The sequence below is a fragment of the Arvicanthis niloticus genome, chromosome 23 (genome assembly GCF_011762505.2).
Source record: "Arvicanthis niloticus isolate mArvNil1 chromosome 23, mArvNil1.pat.X, whole genome shotgun sequence".
In the NCBI taxonomy this organism is placed as follows: Eukaryota; Metazoa; Chordata; class Mammalia; order Rodentia; family Muridae; genus Arvicanthis; species Arvicanthis niloticus.
In genome coordinates this window covers 6,049,825-6,062,975 of record NC_133430.1, presented here as the reverse complement: position 1 = coordinate 6,062,975, position 13,151 = coordinate 6,049,825, and the positions used below count along the sequence as shown (strand labels likewise).

The 13,151-nt window shown below is 47.6% G+C and overlaps 1 protein-coding gene across 2 annotated transcripts; it reads right to left on the bottom strand.

Moving 5' to 3' along the window:
* Window positions 1–1,705: 1,705 nt before the first annotated feature.
* Cdca4 (cell division cycle associated 4) lies at window positions 1,706–10,581 on the bottom strand. Of its 2 annotated transcripts, none has more exons than XM_076920993.1 (2): window positions 10,289–10,581; window positions 1,706–3,767 (listed from the first exon to the last, which is right to left on the bottom strand). In XM_076920993.1, the coding sequence occupies exon 2, from the start codon at window positions 3,759–3,761 to the stop codon at window positions 3,048–3,050; it is 714 nt and encodes a 237-aa protein (XP_076777108.1). In that variant the 5' UTR covers window positions 3,762–3,767; window positions 10,289–10,581; the 3' UTR covers window positions 1,706–3,047. The 2 variants fall into 2 exon arrangements, with proteins under 2 accessions (XP_076777108.1, XP_076777109.1); XM_076920994.1 differs by lacking the exon at window positions 10,289–10,581 and adding an exon at window positions 9,805–9,937 and having other exon boundaries at window positions 2,906–3,767.
* Window positions 10,582–13,151: the final 2,570 nt, after the last annotated feature.

The window sequence follows — 13,151 nt, the reverse complement described above, 5'->3', positions numbered from 1 at the left end:
TACGCCTGTGGTTTTGTTGACTCATTAGCCCTTGGGGAGGCTACTATGGGACTGACTTGCTCAGGAGATACCAGCTTCATTATTCCCTGAACTGACCCAGTTGTCCCAAACCAGACAGCAGCCCAGACAGGAAGGACACAGGCAGTGTTGGACCTGCTCCTGTCAGTAGGGGAGGATGAAGTGCCCTTGCACTCAGCCACCACTAGGTGGCATATAGTTTCAGGCTTAGAACAAGGATAACCAGTTTTTTATTTTGGGGAAGCAGGTGTTTGACTGGGTTTGGGTTTGAGGGTGCCAGGTGTTTAGGAAAGCTGCCTTAATTCTTTGTTTTCTGAAGCAGCACTGACCGACCATGGCAAGAAGTGGCTGCAGATACAGAGGTACTCTGTCTGCAAAGGAAGCAGTGTGCACATTAGGCTACACAGAAGAAACAAGGAAAAAATGCTTCTCACAAAGCATGCAAACGGCCAACAGGCCTATGAAAACCGTGCTTGCCGTCAGTAACCATAGAGAAAGGCAGTCAAGCAGTCAAGTCTCCAGACTCCTATCGGGATAAAGATGAGCCGGCAAGAACATGAAGAGATGTAAATTACAACTACTATTATGGGAAACAGTATAAAGAGTCACAAAATTAAAAACAACTCCCATGTGACCCAGAACTCCTACTGCTAGGGGGTCATATAAAGGAAAAGGGATCTGTCTACAGAACTAGTACTGTGCTTATTGCAGCTTGGCTTACAATGTCCAAGATGGCGTCATCTGGGTTGTCCTTCAATGGGTGAGTAGAGTAAACCAGGTGCAGAGACAAGCACGTGACTCTTCCAGCGGAGTCTTAAAACGTGAAACTCCAGTAGGGCCGAGTGGAAATGGGGGTGTCAGCCAAGGGTACGGCCTCAGGTCAACAATCAGGAAGTCCAGCAAGACACTTAGAGTGAATACCAGGAGTAGCTTCACACTGAATCACAAAGCTGGGCATGGTGGTACACGCCTTTAATCCCAGCACTGGAAGGCAGAGGGAGGTGGATCTGAGTTTGAGGACAGCCTCGTCTACAGAGCAAGTTCCAGGAAAATTGGGGCTATGCAGAAAAAGTCTTTAAAAACTGCGTATGTTCTCAGAAATGACAGAATTTTAAGTGTTCTCATTTCTCAAGTAAGTACTGTTGAGTTAATGCCTTTGGTCACCACCAGCTTCATATAGCTATCCTAGATATCTGAAAGTATCATATTTCTGTCTACTTTATTAGGATAAGCATCCTGCAGGTGGGATCCTAAAAGCTGCAGGAGAGGTGAAGCTGCCCAGGGGCATCCTAGAGAAACATGTGAAAGAGAGCCAGGGGTGCAGCTGCCTGGGATAGCCAAGCTTGAAGTGAGTGCAGCACCCCTAAAGAACACAGCACTGGAAAGCAACATGGGTTGCTCTCCTCAGAGCCTTCACAGCAGAGTTGCCCAGTGAGGACACTTGTCCCTACCACCTTCCTCACCAGGAACTGCAATTTGACATACAGACAGGAACCAGGGAAGGCAAGCAGGGACTGAAAGATAAGGGGAGAATTTTGCCTTGGGAGCCATGAGGTGAGGAACATAACCCACTGCCTGTTAACCACAAAAAGTTCGTCTACATTACAAAGCTTAGAAAACGCTGCAACCCCATAGGATAGAGCAAGCTCACTTGAAGGATTAAGATGGAAAAAAAGCCCCCAAAACATTCCATTTGCTGGATACTTTTAATAAGTGAGGTTTACATTGTTGATATTGAAGAATAGTCATACACACATACAAAATAAAAACTTCTTCTCTTGTGGGGAAGTCCAAAAAAAGCACAAGAGAAACAAAAAGTATACATGAGGGTGGGGTCTGACATGAGATCAGGTATCAGGACCTTGAGATCCAAGCAGACCTTGAGATCCAAGCAGACAGCATAGGGCCACCCTGGGATAGAGGAGCCCTAAATTAGATGGAGTCAGATTGATTGTAACCTTAAAAATGTCCAAGCACCATTTTAAAAGCAAGCAAGCACAGGTGTTTCCTACTGAGCACATGGTGGGACTGCACACCCTTTCCAAGCACACATGCCTGGTACCCAGCAGTCTCCATGGATACACTTGACCTGGAGCACGTGGTGCTGGGTGTTGTTGTGATGTCACGTCCTTATGTCACACAGTGCTGGGCTGGGAACCAGACAGTAATGGCCAAGGACATAAGGCACTGCCTCATAGCAGTCTCTGAAGAACTAACTGGTGGTGTGATTTCAGACACAAGACCTTAGCCTTCAGTGGCATTTACATATAAATAGGCATAAATAAAACCATCCTGCAACCATCTTGCAGCACAGACCCAGTGAGGGAGCAGTGGAGCTGTGCATGGTTCTCATTTCAAACACTACTAGAATGCAGACCTAACAGCCCCTCATGGAAACACCTGGCCGGCTACATTTACAGTTGCCTTGGAAGTATAGAGACCCATTAACAAAAAAAAGAGAAAATTTTCTATTTAAACTTTAAAAATTACACACACCAATTGTATTTCGTTATAAATGTTTCTAATGCAGCAGCAGAGGATGTTTGTAGAAAAAATATACTTTTAAGAAAATAGCTGAAAAAATCTAAAGTATAAAAAGTTTAAAAAATATATCTTAAGACAAAATATTGCCCAAAACATATAAAACTTAATTTTAGAAAGTTCACCTATCTAATTTAAAATAGACTAGACATAGCTGTGGCACACCATCCTCCACAGGGATTCCAGCGTCACACAACAGGGTAATGAGCCCAGGGCCCAGAAGCCGTCACAGAGCTCAGTTCCTTGAGATGGCATCTGTTCTGTCCTCCCCAGGGAACTAGCCCTGAGGCAGCTCCAGGCCTGCAGTCCTTGCACAGGAAAATCTATCTGTCCAGGATATTTTCATAGTCAGACAGAGAGGTGGAGACCCTGGCTGAAGAGTCAGAGCCCCTCTTAGGACAAGTGCTTATCTGTCTCTGGGTCACAGCACATCCCTGTGAGCTCCATGGGGAGTGGTGGCCTTGTCCTTGGCCCACTGGGGCGTCCTCTCAGGTCTCCACCAGAATCTCTACCACATGGTCCAGCTCAGCCAGGTCAGACTTGCAAGTGGAGCTGGGAGGAGGGGCGGCTGCAGCGAAGCTCTCAAGGCCATTGCAGAGACTGGACTTGGTCCCACTCATCATTCCTGTTAGCACTGTGTCCAGGTCATAGTAGGAGCTGTCCACATCTGAGAAGAGTTCCTCCACTGAACTGGAGTTTTTGTTCTCCAGGGTCTCAAATATCTGGTCCAGTGACTTCTGCAAGCTGCCCCGGTTTTCTTGAGGGTTGTCCATCTCCCAGAGGCTGCTCTGAGGGTTCCTTTGCCCCTGTGCTGAGACAACTATGGGAAGCTCAGAAGCTGAGTTTTGCAAGGGACCATCTTCCAGTTCAGAAGTGGGGTGCTCCCCCTCAGCTCCTCTCACGGTACGACACAGGATCTCTGTGGACACTAGACGGTCAATTGGTGCCCGTTCTACGTTCTGGGGTGCCATTCCATGCCACACACCATCCTGGCTCATCTCCTCCTGGATCTGCCGGACTGTGTTGGCGATGAGGACTGAGCGACAGAGGTTGGGCTCCACTAGCATGTGACAGAGCTGAAGCTTGACAAGGGACATGTCCAGGAGTGACTGTCGCTGCAGGCTATAGGAAGGGACAGTGCCAAAACCCTCTACTCCTTCTTCCTGGTCACCATATTTCCTCTTCAGCCCTCTAGCAAACATCCTGTCCTGTGGGAACCAAGAAAGACACCATTTAGTTAGCATACCTCAGCTTCCTGGCTGACAGGACCCAGGACAGGTTCTGACAGCTAGAAGAGGTGACAACAGAAAGTACCAGAGACACTATCTGAGAAGTTGCCTCAGGCAAACAAAGCTCAGGTGTAGCATAACTTTCATCAACAGACAAATGAGCACAAATGAGAAATATGGTTGCTGCTTTGAGACAGCATGTTGCTACGTATGTAACACGGGCAGACAATGAGCCTGTGAGCTTCCTGCCTCAGCCTCTGAGATTAAAATACATTTAGATGTAGATCCACTACACCCAGCTGCAGAAATGTATTTTAAAGAGAACAAAAATTCAGGTACTGACTGGGACAGAAACTCTGATCTTTATGCTTGTGTGACAAGATCTTTCAGTTGCTGAGCCATCTCTCTAGCCCTAAACATTTTTATTTCAAATAATACATTTGAAATTAATGCCAAGTTGTTCAAAGTCACAGATTTTGATATAATTATGTGACCTTTAGTGTATATGTTCCAGTGAAAGGAAAGCTAAGATTCATGTAAAAACTTGTACAAAAATGTACTCTTACAGTTACCCAAAACTAGAAACACCTAGTTGAAACACCCAGGACTCCAACTGGAAAAAAGAAAAAAGAGAAAAGCCAGTCTCCAGAGGCCACACCCCAGGCAATTCCAATCTGTTTATATTCATGCAACGGCAAGACGAGGCACCAGCTGGCCATAGGGGGGTGGGGGCAGATCTCAGGTGAAAGAACATGCCTAGACAGGTGTGGCTCCATAGTCCCCTAGTTCCCACATAGCCCACACCAATCTAAGTGGAGGAAATGTAGCCTAGAGTGGCTTTAAACCTGTAACTAATTTTTTAAAAATGAAAAAACAAATCGAATTTTCATTAGACTTAGTGGCACACACTTCTAATTCCTCCACTCTGGAGATGAACTCAGAAGGATTTCAGGACAACAGCCTATTAAACACAGATCCTGTTAAACACACTTGCTACCACCACCAAAAAGAAAATTTCTGTAACGCAGTCAAATTAGGAATTTTTCTGTTGCTATGATAGAATGTCCTAACAAAAAGCAACTTAGTTTGTGTTTGCAGTTAAAGGGATACACTTTCAGTCTATTATTACAGGGAAGGCCGGGCAGTGGAAGGGTGAGGCCAACCTGGTAATCAGGAAGCAGGGTGATCACATGTTATCTGCACACAGGAAGCAGAGAGAGAGTAGGACCAAGGTATAAATAAAACTTCAAAGTGTGCCCCCCAGTTTTACTTTCAGCAAGGCCTCACATCTTAAAGTTTCTATAGCCCCCCAGGCAGCACCATCAGCTGGGGACCAAGTGTTTAAATACAAAATAAGTTTATTTTTAAAGATTTTATATATGTAGGTATTTGCCTGTGTGTTTGTCTGCACCATATGCACACAGTACCCATGGAAGCCAAAACAGGCTGTCAGATACCATGGAAATGAAGTTACATGTGGTTTTGGGTCATCATGTGAGTGCTGGAAAAAGACTAGGCTCCCTGGAATAACAGTGTTCTTAACCACCAAACCATCTTTAGCTCCAGATCCAATAAAAGTTTAAAGAGAATCTGCCTACCATAGTGGCACCTGGAAACAAAGGCTGGCCTGATCTATGATCTACACAGTGAGTTCCAGGAAAGCCAGGATTACTGGTGAGACTCTGGTTCAAAAAACAGAACCTTGAATATTCTTAGCAGAAGCAATTCAGGTGCTTTGTGTGTGTGTGTGTGTGTGTGTGTGTGTGTGTGTGTGTGCGCGTGTGTGCGTGTGCGCGCGCTCGCGACTACGTGTGTGCATTGGGGGCAGGCAGATAAGGGCAAGAGAGCTAAGGGTGGGAGGCTTGCTTGAGCCAAAGCAGAGATGGAAAGACAGGGCCTCTGCAGAGGTGACCCTACCTAACTCTGTCTTCTACATCTTGCCATTATCTCTGGTTCCACTCAATAGAAGGCCACTCACCTATCCCATAAAGGATCCAGAGCCCTCTGCTCCAGTCACCTGACTTCCTGATTTTGCTCAACTTAAGACTTAAGACTCTACGTGCTAAAGTCAGGTCCTTCTGATCCTCTGGCTCTGGCTCTTTCTGGCCGGCTTCCAGGATATCTGGGCCTTGGAGCAGGGAGTGTTTACAGATGTCTGCTTTAGGGCTAGGCACTCGATAGTCCCTCATTCCTGGTATTTCTGCATTATCACCTACCTTATAATGAGGGAAAGGAGCTGACCACCAAAGTATAAATGGTACCTCAAGAGGGGCCAGAAAACTGGCAGTAACAATAGTTCATGAGGTCAGGGCTCATGGCTCAACAGGTTAAATGCTTGCCACTCAAACGAGCATCAGCGTTCATAGCTTTAGTGCCTACGTAAATGCCACACAGGTATGGTGGCCCAACTCCAACCTCAGAGCTTAGGCATAGATAGTGGATTCCTGGAGCAAGCTAGCTGTGGACTCCACTGAGACTGCCTCAAAGTAGTGTAGAACAAATGAGGAAGGTGCCAGACATCAGCCTCTGACCCATAATCTGCAATGAATAGCTCCCCAGACTGACCTACAAGAACAGCCGGAAACAGCAGGCTCTCCAAGACCCTAATCAGTAACTGCCCAACAAATAGCCTCTAACCAGGATAGAAAAAGTTAACAGTATCTCTGGTGCCATCTCAGAACTAACCAAAGAGGCAAATATCTACCACAGCCAATCACAGGACGTAAGGAATAAATTTGGGTCTAATTTAGTATGATGTTTATTTAGAGCTCACTGGAGAATCACAGACAAGCAGGAGGCACTGGGTCCCTGGTTCTCCTCTATCGTAGACAGCCCTATTTCTCTAGGCCCTCTTAGTTCATCCTAAAGCTGGAAAGTTGAAGCCTGCTAGACTGAGTCAAGAGGAAGAGGGAGTCTGGAGCCGGAGATCCATTAGATGAGGCTCGGTACTCAGAACCAATAGCATGGGGAATCCAGTGAGGAGGCCACACTGGACAGGTATGAAGGTTTTCTTTCTGGAGAACCAGTCTATTGGGAAAAGAGGATAGAACTGTAGGGTGAGGTGTCTAACTCTTTAAATCCCAACACTAGAGGCAGGTAGATTTCTATCAGTTCAAGAGTAGCCTGGTCTACATACAAGTTCCAGGCCTGCCAAGGATACATAGTGAGATTCTTGTCTCAGAAAACCAAAAAGGCAGAATTTTTCACCAAGGACTTTAAAAACACCTTTTGTGCCAAATTGGGAAGCTATTTTTGCTGGCTGACATCTGTTTCTGCTGAATCATAAAATTAACTGTTTTACCTCTCCAAGCTTGGTAAACTAGTTTGTTACTCATAGGAGACGGTCTGTCGGTCTGTTTCTTCCAGAAGATGCTCATCACCTAGTTAGTCCACCCCAGCCACCCCACCACAAAGCTCTCCTCAAGGCTACTAGATAACAGTGAGAACAACTGGCCACAGAAGCCCTGCTCCATATACAGCCCCGCCTGTTCTCACTTGTTTGGCTGGTTATTTCCACAGCTCACTAGACAATCTGGAAGAGAATCAAAAGTCACAAAACAAAAATGTCCCACAAAGCCAGGTAAACGCCTTTAGTCCCAGCACTTAGGAGCCAGAGGCAGGCAGATGTCTGTGAGTCCAAGGGCAGTCTGGTCTACAAAGTGACTTGCAGGGCTATTACAGAGAGAAGTCTAAACCCTGGGGGAAAGGGAGCAGCTCCACAAATCAAATTCTAAGCACTCAGAGAAATCCTCTGATTTCTGATTCCTTCTCCTGCCCCTTTCTTCTTCCTCAGCACTAGTTTCCACTTGTGCTGAGTCCATAGCACGTTCTGCTGATCACGCCATCTAACAAGTGGACCTTCACTTCTGATAGTGCCTACACTCCTGCAAGCAGGCCGGGCAGTCTGCAGTCTGCAGTCTGCAGCCAGCACCATGTAGTTCCAGCCACAGACATGTTTTCTATTCCTGGTACTTTATTTCTGTCCTCTTAATTTCTGGATTAGTAATAGGACTCAGGGCAGAAACATTTTGAAGGCCCTTAATAAATACATCAAAAAACTGTTTTCGAAGAAGCATAAGCCCTCACCATGTATACTTGCTATCAAACTTCTTCTCCTGATTTACTAACTTTGCAAAATTAAGGTCTCCTCTGCCCCTTTTCCTTAGGGTGTATACAACGTTTGCACAGCAGAGCTTTAACCAACAAACAGACCCTCCCTGTCTTGCTAAGAGCAGACACTGTCTTTCGTCTTGTTCACCATCCTCACATTTAAAGATTTTAAACAAGGTGGTTGGAGAGATGACTTACAAATGATAAAGATTGGGTACACAGAACCCATATGAGAGCTTACAACTCCCTATACCCCCATTCCTTGGATCCAAGGTCCTCCTGTGGCCTCAGAAGGTACACACGTATACACACCAATAAAAATGTAGGATGGTGACAGAGTAGCTAGTAGCAAGAGAGCAAGAGGGGACTTGAGGGTGAAGGCCTACATCACCCACACAGGTTCCGACTAGCCCTAAATGGTGCCTACACAGCGGCTCCCTATCCTATATGGGCCTGGGCACAGCTTCCTTGTGGGCACCTGTGTGCCTGACCTGATGTTGCTTAATCCTTCTAATGAAAGATGACAGGAAATTCTCCCTGCTAAGTTCTGTATAAATTATGTTCCACATCTCACACCTTATCTCCAGATGGCCAAAAGGTCTTTCCAAGTCTAAGTAATGTCTAACATCTCTTCAACCCAAAGCTAAGCCAACCCACAACCCTGCCCTCTGACTTTCTCCACCCCAAGCACTGGCTGAATGACTAGAGCCAGGCATTCTTGGATACTCAGATACAGTGTTGAGGCCAGTGGACAGTAAGGTAGAAGGGAGAGTGACAACTACCCTACAACAACCTGAGGTAAAGAGACAGCCTAGGACTCCACAACTGTCAAATAATGGAGCCATCCTACCTCAGTGACTCACTGACCATGTGGAAATGCAGCTTCCTAGGCTCTGACATCCATTAATCTTGGTTTTACCTGAGCAGACCTATGAGCACCTGGGCTTGGACTGTAACCACAATCAAGCATTCATCTGGATGCTGGATTTTAAGGAGAACCAGAAGTTAGTGTTTCCTAGCCAGGCATGGTGGCATCCTTGGGAAGCAGAGAGGGGAGTAAGGTTGCTTCTGGTTGCAATGTCAGTCTGAGCCCAGCCTGGCCTGTAGGAAACCCTGTCTCAAAAACAAAAGAAAAGTCACAACTGCGTAAAATACTTCCTCAAAAGGCAACAGGGAAGAGGAAACAAGTTGGAAAAATGCTGGGCCAGTGAACTTAATGGCTATTTGATGGAGTTTATTATCCCACTAATGTCCGCTCCAGACTTTCTATCAGTAGCTACTAAAAAATCCTTATCAGAGTTACCCTTGGAAGGTTGTGGGGCTTTCTTATGCCTGAAGGTAGGTTCCAGTGATAACCTGAGGGAACCTTCCTAACCTCCTTCCTTTTAAGACTAGCACCTCTAAAATGGGAAGATTTCTGAATGCATGTTTAAGTTCATCTATAAAACCACAAGGCTGCATGCAGGAGGTTGATGAGACATCAAACCTAATTTTTTCGGGCAGACAATATTTCCCGGAATCATTTAAATCAATGGCTAGCTCAGGTCTGCCATCTGGTACATCAGATAGGATACAAAAGCGACCAGGAGAAAATATATGGGTGCTGTATGTCTGTCTCAAGTTCTGGAAGGAGCACCTTCCCTGGTGACCCTATCTATGAGAGGAAAAACGTTAGAAAAAGTTTCTGGGGCTTTTTTCTAGTTCCATTTGGCCTCAGGACAGGCTAGCGAAGACAGAGCCTGGCTTCCACCAATGCCGTTCCAGGCAGTATCTACTGGGCCACAAATGATCATTTTAGAAGGAAGTGGGGTCTGCTGCAGTAGGGGCAGGGCAAGCAACACAAGACACTTCTCGAGGGAACTAAAATCCAAGAAACAAAGGAAAAGAACGCAAGGCCAACACTCACCAGGCAGGCGGCCGCACGGAGCCCACCCAGCCCCCTCGGAATCGGTCCCTGGCCAGCAGACAGACGCTCGGGCTCGGCGCTGCCAGAAGCCAGGGAAAGTCCAGTCTCCCAAAACTGCGGGCCACACGCAGATCTTAGGGGAAACGCACAGCAGCGGCGGCCAGCCCGAACGGCGAGGTGGAGGACCGACGCGGGCTGAACCAAAGAAGGGGGCACGGCGGAGAAAGGAGAGAGGAAAGGCCACGGAGGAAGAAGAGAGCGGAAGCGGGGGCGCGTGGGGCGGAGGGCGGGACGGCCAGCTCAGACCCGCCGCTCCGGCTCTCGGTATGTGTCACTCAACACGCCGCGGCGGCGTGAGCGCCGAAGGGCGGCCGGCGCAGGAGGCCCGAGGACCCTGCCGCCCCCCGACCGCCCCCGAGGAGCTCTGCGCGGACGCCGCCCACCCACGCAGAGGCTCGAAGGAGCAAACCATCCACACACTTACCGGCGCCGCAAGGCAGACCCGCCACTCCGTCCGGCGCCGGGATCCGTCAGCGCCCACAAAGGGTCGCCATGGCGCCGCCGCACGAGCGCCGATTGGTGGAGTGCGGGGCGGAGCTTCATTCAACCCACGCAAGGCGGAGCCTCGCCGCTGGAGTCTCCCGCCGCTTCGGCTTCAGCCGTTAGGCTCGCGCGCTGGGCCGCCCCGCCCCGCCGCTCCCATGTCTCCCCGCGCCTCGCTCCGCCCCGGTCCCTTGTCTGTGGACGGCTCGACCCCCAGTTCCCAGGGTTCCGCGCGCTCGGCTCCCAGGGTTCCGCGCGCCTGGCCACCGCCCCAGTTCCCAGTTCTCCGTGCGCTTGGCCCCGCCCCCAGGGTGCTTGCTCACGCCCCCTGGCACCAGCACCCAGATCTCTTTAGTTATCCCGACCCTTCTGGCTCCCAGGTCTTAGCAACCTTAGCTTCTTCGATGGCAATTAGTGCCAGCCCTGGGCACGGCCGTTGTCTCCACCTTTATTGAAGCATAGAAGACTTGAGTGAGGCTCGGTGGTGGGATCTCTGAACAGGTCCTGGTTCGAGTTCCAACTCAGAAAAATAAAAATAAAAGATCCTGGTAGTGCACAAGATCGTATCGAGAACACCAAGTCCGGACGCCATTGGTTGGGGGCGGGGGAGGTGAGTGGATGCAGAATGTCCAGTGGGGAAGCCACATTAACACTTGGAGCAAGCTCGTCTCGTTTGCCGGGAAAGACTGGAAACTCCTTTCCACCTGGGCTTCTAATGAACGAGCGCTCGAGAGAAAAAACCGGTGCCATACGAGAAATTAAACGGCTATACACACCGTGTCTTTGTGGTTCCTCTCCTAAGCTCACTAACCCAAGCCCATTCCTGGGCATACTTTCCCTTTATTTGATTCAAGGAATGCCCTCTGAACTTAGACCTGGATACTAGCATTGAGCATGGTTTTCTTTTTTTTCTTTTTAATTACTATTATTTTTGGATTTACTTGTTTTATGTGTGTGAGTGTTTCGCCTGCATGTATGAATGTACATCATGTGCGAACCTACGACTGATTGTGGCCTTCAGTGTGGGTACTGAGAACCGTACCAGGTCCTCTGTCAGAACAGCAAGTATTCTTAATCCCTGAGTGTCTCGAGCAAGAAAGTAGATAACGTGTAGTTAGCATAACAAGTTCTATTTTATTATGCTAAGGTCATCACAGGGTTCACACTCTAAATTCCTGACTGTGGTCCTAAGCCTGTCTCCCCAGCGCTGCTCACTTGTGTCAGGTATCTTAGCTGAAGGTCAAGCCCAGTCTCTAGCGAAGTCTTTGATCCTGGAAGGTCAGGATCCTGGGGGAGACTCTCCAGCTTCTCTCCAGATGTGCAGAACATTGCTTAGTCTCTGCTTACATGCTGTCCAGTGGGCGTCATGGGGTATTAGGACTATGTCTGATTATCTTGAGTGATGTCACCTGGGTTCTGGTGCAGCCTTGGGTGTAGTGGGGTTCCTGACTAAGCTGTTTTTACATGTCTAAAATGCATTTCTCACTGTGCTCTTTACACTGAGGCATCTCTGGCCCTGCACACTCATTCTTCTCAAAAATGTGGGTTTTTACCATGCTATTGTGTCCTATCCTGCCATTTACCAACTATTTCAGATTAACTATCTTTGCTTCTTTCTGCTATAGCCCCACCTAGGTGGCAGCATCTTTTATCTGTGGTCAGGAATGTGTTTTCCTGCTTGGGCGAGGCTTGGGGAATTAATCCAGCAAGTGTCCTTCACCTGGAATGTGAAGGCCTGAAATCTTATTTTCAGTTCTGCGTTCTGTAAGGCGAAAAATCTAAACACATATTTCATAAAATGGCCTTTATAATTTTTCACTCTACACTTCGACCTCCTTGCCCAACTTAAAAGGCAGTTTTCTCATCTCTTGAGGCCACAAGGTTTTCAGCTTGTTTATCCTGTCTTTTTTTTCCTCCTCTAAGTTAATAAAATTGTTCATGACCTCTCTTTCTGAATCAGTTTTAAATTATTTTTATTATTAGTAGCCTAAGAACCCAAAGGAAACTGGTATTAGTCAGGGTTCTCTAGAACCACAGAACTTATGGATGTCTCTATATTTAAGGGAATTGATTGTAATGACTTATCATTTGCTGTCTAACTACCCAGCAGTGGGCAGCTGTGAATGGGAAGCCCACGAGGCTAGTTGTTTCAATGGTTCTGTGTACCTAGAATCCTGAAGAAGTAGATTCTAACAGATGTACTGGCAAGTAAGTTGAAACGGGTGATATGTAGATACGCCAAGGCACGGTCGGCTAACTACCTGTGCCGCCTGCCATCTTCCAACACTAGAAGTGGCCAGACCGTGGTGGCTGGTTTCCACCGATCAGCTCCGTAGAGACCATGACCCCCAAAGCATGGATCTTGGGCCAACCCTATTACCCTCATGGTTCTCTGTTAAGGCCCAGACAATACCACCATGCTCGTGGTTCCCAGTAGAATGAGGACTCTTAATGCTTAATGATTATCCAATAGATTTATTTATTTGGAAATGGCTCAATTACAAGATTCTGACACATTAGAATTGTTACCCAATATCTAACCTTTTGATAGACATTGCTAACGGAACTGCTAGAGATCCATGATTCTTCCTCCATGTTGCTTCCTCTCCTCTTCCTTTTCCTCCCAACTCCTCACTCCACCTACCTCTTCTACTGCCCAATCACGGAGCTCCACTGCAAACACAATGTAGCAGGAAATATCTGCTACAGTAAGTGCAAGCAGGTAAAGAACAGTGAGCCTTCCTTCTGTCGTCCTCCAACAAAAGGTGTAGCCCAGATTAAAGCCCATATACCGTCATGCCTTG